The following is a 13014-nucleotide window of genomic DNA, read 5'->3' on the forward strand; positions in this document are numbered from 1 at the left end:
ATCCTTAAAAAATTAAGTCTTTTATAATTAGTTTAGAAATGATTGCATTTTTTTAATAAAGTAAATAAGAAATAAACACCACGCACTTGTAAAATTTTTGAACAAAAAAATCATGATTTTTTTGTACAAATTTTTTGTGAAATTTTACGAAAAAAATTAAATAAATTCTTACAACAAAAAATTCTCATAAAACCAAAGAATTTATTTGCAGAAGATTGAATATAAATAAAATGAATCAGGAGTAAGCACAACAATAAATACATTTAGTATTGATGTCGTTCACTTGTGGTCACCTACCCGAACCTCCTCATGGCAACTGGAGGGTTAATTTTTTCCAAAGAATGTTATGCGCATTTCAAGGAGTCAGTCCCCCGCATGTAACCAAAATTGGGTTTTAAATTATTGTAGGGGATCATTAAAGATTCAAAATAAGCGTGGTCATTTCCCGGAAAAGCGCTGGGAAACCTACGAATTTTCCGATTTTCTGTTTAACCTATGTTGATTTATTTCTCAATTTATAGCAATCGTAGGATATTGTGATTGGTGTCAAATTAAAGCTATACAAATGCTTAATCTTATTAAAACCATTTTCCAAAATGCACCAGAAGGTGAAAATTCGGAAAGATTTTCCGAACACGCATTTTTCTTTCGCCTCCCATTTCCACAATATTGCATGGGACCACCTGGATCATCCCTTATTTTGTAGCTTTTTTAATCCCCTTTCATTTGGTATAGCACTTGCAGGGGAAATCCGCTGGGAAAACTCGCTACAGAATGATTTTCCAAAGTTAAGCACGTTTTCGCATTAGAGAAAAAGAGATGGACAATTTTTTTCAAGGGGAATTCTTAGAACATTCCGAAACATCAAAGAGGAGAAATCGTTTATCTTTTTTCTTCCAACGCGAAAATGTGCTTAACTATGGAAAATCATTCTGTAGCGAGTTTTCCCAGTGGATTTCCCCACCAAGTGCTATACCAAATGAAAGGGGATTAAAAAAGCTACAAAATAAGGGATGATTCAGGTGGTCCCATGCAATATTGTGGAAATGGGAGGCGAAAGAAAAATGCGTGTTCGGAAAATCTTTCCGAATTTTCACCTTCTGGTGCATTTTGGAAAATGGTTTTAATATATAAGATTAAGCATTTGTATAGCTTTAATTTGACACCAATCGCAATATCCTACGATTGCTATAAATTGAGAAATAAATCAACATAGGTTAAACAGAAAATCGGAAAATTCGTAGGTTTCCCAGCGCTTTTCCGGGAAATGACCACGCTTATTTTGAACCTTTAATGATCCCCTACAATAATTTAAAACCCAATTTTGGTTACATGCGGGGGACTTACTCCTTGAAATGTGCATAACATTCTTTTTCTTCACGTTGTTTCAACGGATATATTGAGAATTGAATGAAAAATTAAATGATTTTTATTAAAAAAAACTTACCCCATTTTACTTGTCCAGGACCGAAGAGCAAAACATTCATCCCTTGAAGTGTCTCTCCTTGATATTCTCTGACCTCTATGCCTATTTTCTTGTCTTCAAGGTCAACGTCTTCAGCTTCACGAATCGCGACGACGACATCTTGGAGCTAAGACGGCGTTGAAATCCCCCCATAGGCACTTCTGGCGCACATTTCTTTCACTTGCTGGCCATGTCCGTCCAGGACATGTGAAGCAGCCAGGAGTTCCTCTAAAGATGCCTCTGCACCCTGCTGATGCTGAAAGGGGCCAAAAAGTCCTTTTTCTCGTTGAATTCGTGCACGGCATGAAAAAGAATTCTTTTGGGCTTGGAAAACATTTCTTATTTCATTTTCTTTCGTTTTCTACGCGTGAACCCATTGAATTTCACGCAAGATCACAACACTATACATTTCTCTAAGTAATTCGGAAATTATTTCACTCAAAGAAGCCGCGGAAAAGCGAGAAAATTCACGATTTTCACTTTGTTTTTCAAACGCGCTCCATTTCTGTGAAATCAGTTGACCAAACTGAAGTTCCATTAGTTCCACATCTGGCCTACTAATTTCAAATTAAAATTTCTCTTTTTTCCGTTGCATGCTAAATGCAAAAGAATTGCAAAATTCGCAGAGCTAAAAGAAAAAGAAAATTGAGAAATAAATCAAATACACAATAACTGAGAAAGTGGATTTGGAAAATCACGAATTTTAACACAAAAAACACGTTTAAATGTAAATTGCCCGGATAAGCATTTCATCAATAGATTCCCACTCAAGTTCTTTCTTAACTCTTTCGTGTTCTTTGGATCATACGTTGATGTAGACGTGGAACAAAATTTCCTGAATTTTAATTAATTCTTTTATTAATCGAAATAATTGAACTGTTATAATAGCAGTTTGTATGGAAATTAGAATTCAAATTTATTTCATTAGGTTGTCCAAGATTCAACGTCAAATTCAATTCTTGGACACCCCAATACTTTCCACAAAACATCGCGCCACATTCATATTCAAATATATAACGGTCAATCGTCATTTCCAATAGCAAATGTCGTAAAAATAAATAAAAAAATTTATTTTCTTCAAAAATTTGCTTTTGCAAGAGACAAAAAAAATTCAAATATTTTTTTTGAAAAATAAAAATCCCATTTTCAAGGAAAACTTTTATTCGTTTAAATCATTTTTGTCTTCATCTGTATAATAATATTTTTTAGTATACACTTCTTATGAGCTAAAAATACTTAAAAATATTTTTGAGTATACATCCAGAAATCTCCAAAGTCTTGGACATTTTTTTTTCATGTGAAAATGTTTTCTTTTCATCCATATGTTGCTTCCTTTCTTATTTTTCTTTTTCCATTTCTTTTCTTTTTTCTTTTATTAAACATTTACAATCCATTAATTTATTTTTCTTTTCGTTCTTTCCACCATTTTTCTTCTCTTTCTGTGTTCATTCACTGTAAAACAATAAGCGCTTCAATTCTTACTCATTAATTGTTTTTACTAAATTAATTTTCTTTCTCACATTTTTTTTTTCATTATAATTCCATTTTTTATTAAAAATGTGAATTTTTCTGCATTTTCTTTGATAGTTTTGTAATTTTTCTCTTTCAATTTGCGGTGTTTTCATGGAACAATTACAAAATAAAAAAAAATCTTTAAAAGCTATAAACAATTTTTTTTTACTTTAGCAATTCTTAGCAAAAGTTTCGTTGTCTTATTGCTTTTTCTAAAAATCTCACATAATAAGAAAAAAAAAACTCAAAAATTCATTTTTCGCGTGGAAAAACGAAAAACTTTTTTTTGGGAATATTCTGCTTTTGCATTGAGAAATAAAACATTCTACTTATCACAGGCGATGCATTTTTCATTTTTTTATAATTTTTGTTTTGAAAATTCACAGAGATTTTGCTGTGAAATAGTTTAATTTTATTGCAGAAGCAATGCTGTGAGCTATTTCATTACCAAAGTCTCCGTATTAAATGAAAATTAACCCGAATATGTCCAGTAGGAATTATTTATGAAGCTTTTAAAATAATCTAGAACTGTTAATTCTCAGCAAGTATTCTGAAAATTTTGCTTAAGAAGTTCAAAAACTCTTCCTTTAATCGAATTTATTCGACTTTTGTGAAAATAAAAACTTTTTATTCTATTTTAATTTACTCAAAGTTGACAAAAAATATTCCTAAATAGATCAAATTCGGGTTAAAAAAAGTTTTGCAAAAAAAAATACGCTGATTCTGAGAAATGGGAAAATGGATTGGAAATGGCTTTTGGCACATATCGATGGCACTTTTCTATGGCTTTTGATTAACTTTTCTTTTATTTTATTCAAATAAATATTCATTCTACAAGATTCTTGTTAATTTTTAATGTATTATAAAGCTCAAAAGCATTTTCCATTTAATTTATTTTCCCGTTTTTCTTTGAATTTCATTTCTTTGAATTCTAGAAACTTTCAGTTTTTTTTTTCAAATAATTAAGAGCAAAAAATGTAGCTTTGGAGGAGAATTTAAAAAAAAACTAAAGTGTTGCTGTTGAATCCCCAAAATTCATCCTTTTCTATCTCTTTTTAGTTTTTTTTCTCATGTACAATTATAAAAAAATTAGCGCCTCTTAATGCATTATTAATGTTAAACTTTTTACAATGAAATCTCTTCTTTCTATTCTTTTTTTTAACCTCTAGTATGCCACTATGTAAGAATTTCCTTTTAAATCTTAATTGTATAATAGGATGGAATAAATTTACGTATATATTTCTTGTTCCTTAGTCAATTTCTTTTCGTTTTTTTTTCTCCCTCACTATCTATAAGTGCCCGCTTTTTTAATTGGTAAAAGGAGTTTATACGACGCTATTTGGATTTTTTTTTAACATAACCTCATTCGGAGAAAACGAGACATGTGATCTTGGAGGGTTCAAAATAAAATAAGATATCGCCGAATTTTTTATTTTCCACAGGAAACAGTGGGAAAAAGCTAAAAGATTCGTCTAAAAATGCAATTAATTACGTCATTATTGTGTTTTGTATCTTTCAATACATGAAACATCAAGATACTTTATCAGAGCTCAGGATAACACATCAGCACACGAAACATAAACGGATGTGATGAATTTGAAAAATTTATTTGTTTTCAAAAATATAAGCAGAAGTTATCGATGAAGTATAGGCGCACATGTTTCAAACAAATGTGCAACATTTAATTTCTCCGAATTTAACCTTTCGCGTCTGCATGAAACATAAATACATTGAAACATGCGTTTTTTTAACACGATATTTATTCTATTGATGTTTTCAGAGGACGATTTGAAAAAATCGAATGTTTCACGTTTGAGCCCACGTATGACCCAAAGAACACTTGCAATTGCATTGAACATAGAAACATTGAAACATTCGGTCTTTTCTTCGAGATATTTATCCTATGTTTTGACGTGAGCTATGGATCGAATGTTTCTGTGTTTCATGCGATTGCATTAAGGGTAAAAAAGAAACAATAATGACGTCATTATTAACATTTTCGGCCAATTCTTTACCGTATTTTTACAGATAATTTCAGTGGAGAATAGAGAGTTTCCTTGATGTTTTCTTATTCCCTTTTGATTCTCTACAAAATTTCGTTTGTTCTGATTATTTCCGCGAAATATGCTATAACCCATATAGCGATGAATAAACTCCTTTCTTTGTCTTTTCTTCCGCATACTTTTTTTCATTCAATTTCATTTCCTTTTTTGATTGGCTCTTCGTCATTCTTGTTTTTCTTCTTTTTCTTTTGTCTTTAGGAAGTATTTTGTGATTTATCTTTTCTTCTTGGCAAAATTTAAACAATTTTTATTTCAAATTTATGTCTTATTCACTTTTTTCATTTAGCAATGGTGTGTCTTTTAAACATTTTCTCATCTGAGTTAATCGCTCTTAAGAATTAATAGGAAAATATATGTATATATCAGTATTTCACAATATTTCTCTATCTCTTTCATCCTTTTAATTGAACATTCCCATTTATCGATTTTTATGTATTTTTAGTTTTTATTTCTTCACCTTTTTTTTCATTAAATTTAAAATATAATTCCGTATACGTGACTTGACTTTGATTTTTATTTCTCATTTTGTTTTCTTCTATTTAACATCTCTAACAGCTCCTATTTCGTGTTTTTTTTTTCTTCCTAAAATGGTTCAATAAAGTTAGTTTTTTTTTCTTAATACTGTCATGAGCAAATATGTCTGAGTTTCTTTTTTTTAACGTAATAAAATTAAGTTTTTTTTTTTTAAATAAAAAAAAACCTTAAAGGTGTGGCTACTGGTACGTGTTTTCTCATCTCAAAGTTATTGTTGTCGTAATCATGTCTTTTTTTTAATAAGTTTACTTACATTTTATCGTTATACTAATTCAATATGAGGTAATATTACGTATACATTGGTATAATTCAGTTGAATTTATTTAAATTAAAAAAAAATTCAGAGAGAAGGAAAAAGACTTTGTGTTGAGGGGAAAATATCAATTTGAATGAAAAACTGATTTTCTTTTATTAAAAAATAAAAAAATAAATCATTTCTCTTTTTTTAAGAGAGTTTGGGAGTATTATGTTGATTTTTTTTAAGTTTTAATTTGTTCTTTAACTATAGAATGTCCTTCTCACGTCCTTTTTACGCATTTTTTTTCTTAAGAATTTTAATAATTAAAATTGTCTTACGGGTTTGTTTTTTCTTTACGTATATCTTTCAGTATAACTCATGTTTTTTTTGCCATTTCAAAGCACAAAAATTTAATATTTTCTCGTATCTCTTGTTTTTTTTTAATCCCTTTTGATCTAATCACTAAATATAATATTTTTTAAATAGTCTGGTAATTATGGCACATTCAAGAGAAAATATGGTAAATTTGTTATCAGTTCTCAAGTTGTAGTAAAGTTTGATCAACAATCATTTTTCGGCTTATTTTTCTTCATTTTTAATAAATTACATTATGGCCTCAAATATGCAAAAAGCACACACAAAAAGCATCTTTTGTTATCACTTTCATTCATTTACACACATTCACATACAACAGGCGCGCGCACCTATGGACAGTCCCTTCTGTGTTTGAGAAATTAATAATTTTTATTTAATTAAAATTTAAAAAAAAATCTCCTTTTTGTGACTTTTTTCTTCTTCTTCATTTTTATAAAGCTGCAGAAATGAATAAAAATACTAAAACATATTTCTATGTCACTCATCTATATAATGCTGTGTGTTGGGTGTTATTCTACGCGTCAAAGAGCTCCCTACTTAGGTGTCCTGATCAATAATGAGACTGTCCGTACTTTCGTCTGAACTGTAGTAGTTGTCTGGTATTTTCTGTGTTGCCCCCGCATCGGCACGATTCACATTTGCACTGATATTCTCAATATTGGGATCAATCATGGCGGGATTAATTGCCGGCTGTCCCGAAGCACTCACACCGTCTGACCAGAAGCGCTTCGATGGGCTCTGCGACGAAGACTTCTTGCGTACTGAAGAAAACAAATAAGGACAAAGCTTTGATTTTTTTTGTCTTTCTTTCAGAGTATTTAATGAATAATGTTAAGAAGGGTTAAACAAAATCTTACTTACTTTAAATGTTATTTACTTTAGTACACTTATTAATAGACTTAAAAACAAACACTTAAATTGTGCAAAAAAAAATAATAAAATGAGTAGATTCAATTGAAAATATTTTCCAAAAACGGTTTTATGTGAATTTTAGGGTCTTGTTTGATATTCTTTATCACGGAATTGTAAGATTTGAAAGATCTAAAAACTTAGTAGGTACATTGAGACGTTTTAATTATAAGATACATTTTGTACTACAAAAGTTTGCTTAATTCTAAGTCGATTCTGCTTCAGAAAGACAAAATATTAAAGATTTTCCTAAATTAAAATTAAAGAAAAAACGGTTTCTGGGTAAAATTCAGAACTATTGTAAATCCGATTAACATTAAATTAACAGTTTCAGAATTTGGTCAAACTGATTTAGCCCTTAATAAATTTTTAGATGATTTTACCAATTTCAATACCAGAAAGATGATCAAAGTCTTCACAGATCGAAATTCGTAAAATCATCAAAAACTGCACTCTGTTTCGATTCAGCCTAACCATAAAAGCTTGAAGTCAAACCTTAAAAAAATTTAGCCCTGACTAAAATAACAAAGACCTAGCTTAAAAAGGTTAAGTTTAGCCTAAGAAATTTGGGCTCGGCATAAAATTCTTATAGAGCTAGCTTAAAAAACTAAAACCTTGTTTAAGAAGTTTAGGTCTGGCTTAAGAAATTTACAATAGGGGTGCTGAACTTGCGGACAGTGGCGCGGGATAGGGACAGATGGAGGAGGATCCTTGATCAGGCCAAGGCTGGAGACCAGCTGTAGCGCCGGTTAAGTAAGTAAGTAAGTTAAGAAATTTAAGTCAGAATGTTTCTCTTTTACTGCGCATAATGTGTCCCAGATAAGATGTCTAAAAATGTACTAAATTTTTAGATTTGTCAAATCTTATTAATTTCTTATTAACTGAATACGAAAAATATATGTTAAAAATCAAGAATTTAAGAAAAAAATGTTTTCAATAGAATCCAACTCTTTAAGAACAAAAAATCTTCTAAGATGAAGCAAAATGAGGGGCAAACGAGTTCTAGAATCTAATGTCATTTTCATAGAAAATTCAGTTTTTAATAATTTTTTTTTCTATTTTTTCTTTATCTCAATAAAAAAATGTTTTTTCCGCTACTTTCTCAAACTCATACTTTACGCCATTCTTCTTTCTTATGCTCTTTTTTTTGAGTTAAAAAAGCAGTTGAATGGACAGACGGCTAGTCAGTCAACCGCAAAAGTATTGGTTTTCCTCATAAATTATTAAAAATATATTTTGACCCCATTTCGTGCTCATACCAAGTTTGATCTCGATCTAATAACGTTGATTTCGGGACAAACACGGCATTTGAATGAACAAAAAAACCAAAATCTTTTTTTTAGAACAATTTTTGTTCTGGTTCTCCAATAAAAATTCGCAATTATGCGAAAACTCAGGGAAAAGAATATTAATTTTTTTCAACTTATAGTGGAAAAAGTTTTCAAGAATTAAATTTTCTGAAATTGGGAAAATCAAAATTTTTCTTTTGGAAAATATCCTCGTTCTTAAGAATATTCTAAATGACTTGTTCAGGAAATGAGATATTAAAAAAGAAAGTTAGGAGAAAATTAATTTTTAGTTGTTCTAAAACTACAAATAATAGGTATAACATATGTATGTTAGATTTTAAAAAATTAATTCTTACTTTCAACTACTTTAGGTAAATGTAAAATATCTTTTAATTCTTTAACTCACCCGAATTCTGATTAGAATCATTCGCATGCTCCAGCATTGGTTGCAGTATCCTCCTTCGTGCATTGATGAACCAATTATTCACCTTTGAAAAAAAAAACAATAATACATTTTTCTTTTACAAATTATCCTTTTTTTTTTAATTAATTAATCATGAGAAAAAAATGCTTTAGAATTCCTCGTTTTTTGCATTATACTTGAGAAATTAATTCTCAATTGGCATAAAAGAGAATTCCTTTTGCAGAATGAGAAGTTGAGTTAAAAAAAAATTGTTCCACATCTGGGGGAGCTTTGAATGAAAATGAAAAACTCATGGTAAAATGCAATGGTTGAATGAAAAAAAAAAAAACTACAAAAAAAAGAACATTTTGTAGGGTGAAAAGGGGCGAGAGTTTGAAGTGGTTGTGAATACCTGCAGCAATGTGAGATTTGTCTGTGCGGCAATTGCCCTTTTTTCATCTTCAGTCGGATACGGATGCTGGAAAATGATGAAGAGAAAATTGAGGAGAAAAACAGGTTGAAGCGAGAGCGCGTTGTAACAAATGTAAATTGCATTTTTAATTGGTCCTTTTTGCATCCACAATCGCCACAAAATGAGAATCAGAATGATGAAAAAGATGCCATCCCGCTTGCCTCTTTCGTACAACGAAAATTTGTATAAAATATCCCCAAGCATTTCCCCCAAAGGGATATTGTTGTTGTTTGTTTGTTTGTTTTTTTCTCCACGTTGCTCTTTTTCCCTTCATTTATGGGGGAAAAGGGAAATGTTGTGTGCTTCAAAAAATGATTAATTTCCCGGCTAAAATTACATTAATAAATTTTCTAACAAAAAAAAAAGCTTTTCTCCGTGATTCTCTTCATTTGACTTTTTCCTGGGCGATTGAGGAAACAATAGCGAGACCAAGCCACAAAATAGTGTCTCACCACAAGATGCTGAAAGAGCCACGCTCTCATCACACTCGTAGCATGTTTCGGTAGGATACCCCGCTTTTGTCGTTTCGACCCGGAATTTGTGCTGAAATTCGAACCAAGTTCATCATTGTTGGAATCCAACTCCGAATCCACTTCATCGGAACTCCCACACGGTGACAGTTGCCCCGCATACTGATCCAACTGCAACGGTGGACACCCGATCTGACTGAGGGGTGTTGAACCAAGAATCTGCCCGGCACCACCCTGTGGCGACCCCGACGATGCTTGAGATGAAACGAGATTCTGCACCTGTGTTTGCACATGAAGTGGCTGCTGTGCCGATGATGCTGCAGCTGCTGCACCAGCCAAGAGAGCCGCCTCCGGAGCTCCACCCGGGGTGTTTTGATGCAATTCCGTGGCTCCATTTGTTGTACCTAAGAGATTTCCGGGAGCTGCATTGGAATTCGTGTGTAAATTGAAAGTTCCTTTTTGGGTTTTTGTTTGTTTGTTTATTTTGTATTCGCGTGCGAAATGGAGAAATGGAGAAAAAGCGAAGAATTATGCGTTAGTTTGTTTTTTTTTTTTTTTTTGAAAATTAGTTTGTTGAAAAAATGTGGAAAAATTGATGAAAAATTGTGGAAAAATTGAAAGAAATTGAGGAATGTTTCATGAAAAATTGAGAAAGATTTCAAAGAAAAGCAGAAGAATTTTAAAAATTGATCAAAAGAAAATAATAATGAGCAAAAACACGAGATAAACAAGAGATTAACTTTTACACTGCAAGCCAAAAGTTTAAAAAAATCATAGCTTCACAAAAATACATCACAAAAAACTTTCTTAACGAATTTTGTTGAAATGTTTTTTAAAAGTTATAAAGAACATGATTAGCTATCATTTGAATCCGTGTTTATACAAATCGATCAATCACAGCTTGAGAAAAGCTCAAAAACGTATTTTTTCACTATGTGTTCACTAAAATGGCTGCCATGACCGAACCGCTTGATGGATTTTCAAAAATTTACTAGATTTATAAAGAGAATTAAATTACTTTTCCAACGACAGTCTATTTGTCAAATTCAGTGCACTAGCGGCCGATTTGCATGAGGTCAAAGTGAAAAGGAGCCCATGCGCTTGATATGGGCGAAGTACCTAATTGAAGGAAATGCAGAAAACAATTTTAACCCACCCAGTCTTGTAGGGAATCAAAAAAGGATAAAGAATCGCCAAAAATATTCACCATTTTCCACTGGGGTCACAACGAAAAAAGGCAATAAAGTTTTGGAAAAAATTCAAAAAAAATTGACCGCCATTCGCCATTTTGTCTCTTTCAATGCATCAAGCAGATGTTTCAATGCTTCGTCATGAGCTTGTCGATGGGAGTTTGACATTTCATTCATTTTTTTGAGAGAAAATAAAAAAAAATTGCGTATTTTTTAGTTTAATTATCGTGGTAAATGTGTTTTACGTGTTGTTCAAGAGTGATTTTTATATCTGAATACCTGGGATGAATTCCCCCACAACTTGTGACCGTCTCAGCGAGCACATCTCTCGTTACAAAGCAAAGCAATCCAAAAACATTGGTCGTGGATCGTCTTGAAGAAGGCTTTTTCACGAATTGAGAAATCCTCTGCGCTGGAATCCTTTGCGTTTCACACCACCACGACGGACAAGACGATGGATTGCTTGGTTTTGTGATTCCCTGGATGATGTCACGCAAAACCATACGATGTTTCTTGGCACCACCTTTCCCAAGACCTTTTCCACGACCAATGATGTGCTCGCTGAGACGGTCACAAGTTGTGCGGGAATTCATCCCAGGTATTCAGATGTAAAAATCACTCTTGAACAACACGTAAAACACATTTACCACGATAATTAAACTAAAAAAATACGCAATTTTTTTTTTATTTTCTCCCAAAAAAAAATGAAATGTCAAACTCCCATCGTCGACAAGCTCATATTGACGAAGCATTGAAACATATGCTTCATGCATTGAAATGAACAAAATGGCGGTCAATTTTTTTGAATTTTTACAAAACTTAATTGCCTTTTTTCGTTGTGACCCCAGTGGAAAATGGTGAATATTTTTGGCGATTCTTTATCCTTTTTTGATTCCCTACAAGACTGGGTGGGTTAAAATTGTTTTCTGCGTTTCCTTCAATTAGGTACTTCGCCCATATCAAGCGCATGGGCTCCTTTGTGTTGAATAAAGTATTTTAGCCTCATTTTACCAAAATAGCTGCTAAGGAAAAACGGTTCGACCGATTTTGAACAATTTATCACTTTTGGGAATGTGGGAAATGTACCTTTCCAAAACTGACAGATTTCTAAAATTCAGTTAACCACAACCAGAGTTAAAGTCACTTGAAATTTTCCTTAAGAAATTACTTCGGAAACTTTTGGCGGGTAGTGTATAACACAAAATCTTTTTTTTTTCTTCCAGGAAAAGGAAATGTTTTACTACTGAAGGAAATCTCAAAACTATGCCAAACTCCTCAACAAGTCTTAAAAAAGAAACTTTCAAGGATTAAAATAAAGCAAAAAAATATAAAAAGGAAAGCAAATAATCATACTGATGAAGAGATTAATTAAAGAATAAGAAAAAATTCAAATGAGGCCATAACTGTGAGTGGAAAACAAGCACAAAAATGGGAAAGTTGAGAAAGACCAAGTACCTTGTAGACTACTGAAATCCGTTCCATCTGTTCCGGATAAAAAATCCGAATTGCCATAATACCCACCTGCCTGGTTCGTCATTTGCTCCTGTACGCAAAAGTTGTTTAGCACAGCAGGAAAAAAACATTTTTTTTGTGTGAAAATGGAAGAGAAAAATCCCATTTTTAGTGGCCTGAATAAATGGTGGAATTTATGCTGTGGATGGACATACCTGATCCGGCGTATTTGCAGGACTACTTGAATTGGACAGGTTGTTGTTGTGCTCCATGGGATAATCCGCACGTAGGAGATTCTCCGATTGCATCTTCCCACGAAGGCAGGCAATGTACCTCGTGCAGAAATCTCTACACAACTCCTGCACCTTCTCCAGTTCAAGCAGATGAATCCGCAGCACTTGGAGGGCTTTTATCATCTACAAAAATGTGAAGAGAAGTGGAAATATATTGATTTAGCATCCTATCAATGCCACCCACACCCCCCTGCGATCCCACATTATCCTTTCGTCGTCCCCAATACACCATTCAATCTGATTCCACTGAGAATTTCCCTCTCTTGGCTTTTCTTGCTCCTTTTTCTCTTCATTTTTTTTTCTTCCTTCTTCTTCATCCTTCTCTGCCAACTTCTCCGCCTTCACGCCA

At 32.4% G+C, this 13014-nt stretch overlaps 3 protein-coding genes across 11 annotated transcripts in view; 1 reads left to right on the forward strand and 2 right to left on the reverse strand.

Annotated features, from left to right (window-relative positions):
- Window positions 1-13014, reverse strand: part of LOC129792945 (beta-1,3-galactosyltransferase 5) — a 1144668-nt gene that overhangs the window by 58653 nt on the left and 1073001 nt on the right. The window lies entirely within an intron of this gene.
- Window positions 1-13014, forward strand: part of LOC129792924 (phosphoacetylglucosamine mutase) — a 137243-nt gene that overhangs the window by 58647 nt on the left and 65582 nt on the right. The window lies entirely within an intron of this gene.
- Window positions 3992-13014, reverse strand: part of LOC129792942 (homeobox protein Meis1-like) — a 36721-nt gene continuing 27698 nt past the window's right edge. For 2 of the 7 annotated variants that reach the window (XM_055832395.1, XM_055832394.1), the window contains exons 5-10: window positions 12588-12788; window positions 12376-12463; window positions 9713-10185; window positions 9201-9266; window positions 8792-8873; window positions 3992-6948 (exon numbers count right to left, since the gene is read on the reverse strand). In XM_055832395.1, coding sequence (XP_055688370.1) covers window positions 6725-6948; window positions 8792-8873; window positions 9201-9266; window positions 9713-10185; window positions 12376-12463; window positions 12588-12788 — 1134 coding nt within the window. In that variant the 3' untranslated portion in view covers window positions 3992-6724. The remainder of the gene's footprint in view (window positions 6949-8791; window positions 8874-9200; window positions 9267-9712; window positions 10186-12375; window positions 12464-12587; window positions 12789-13014) is intronic. The other 5 variants (XM_055832400.1, XM_055832399.1, XM_055832398.1 and 2 more) reach the window with 5 other exon arrangements.

Source organism: Lutzomyia longipalpis, chromosome 3 (assembly GCF_024334085.1).
Source record: "Lutzomyia longipalpis isolate SR_M1_2022 chromosome 3, ASM2433408v1".
NCBI lineage: Eukaryota > Metazoa > Arthropoda > Insecta > Diptera > Psychodidae > Lutzomyia > Lutzomyia longipalpis.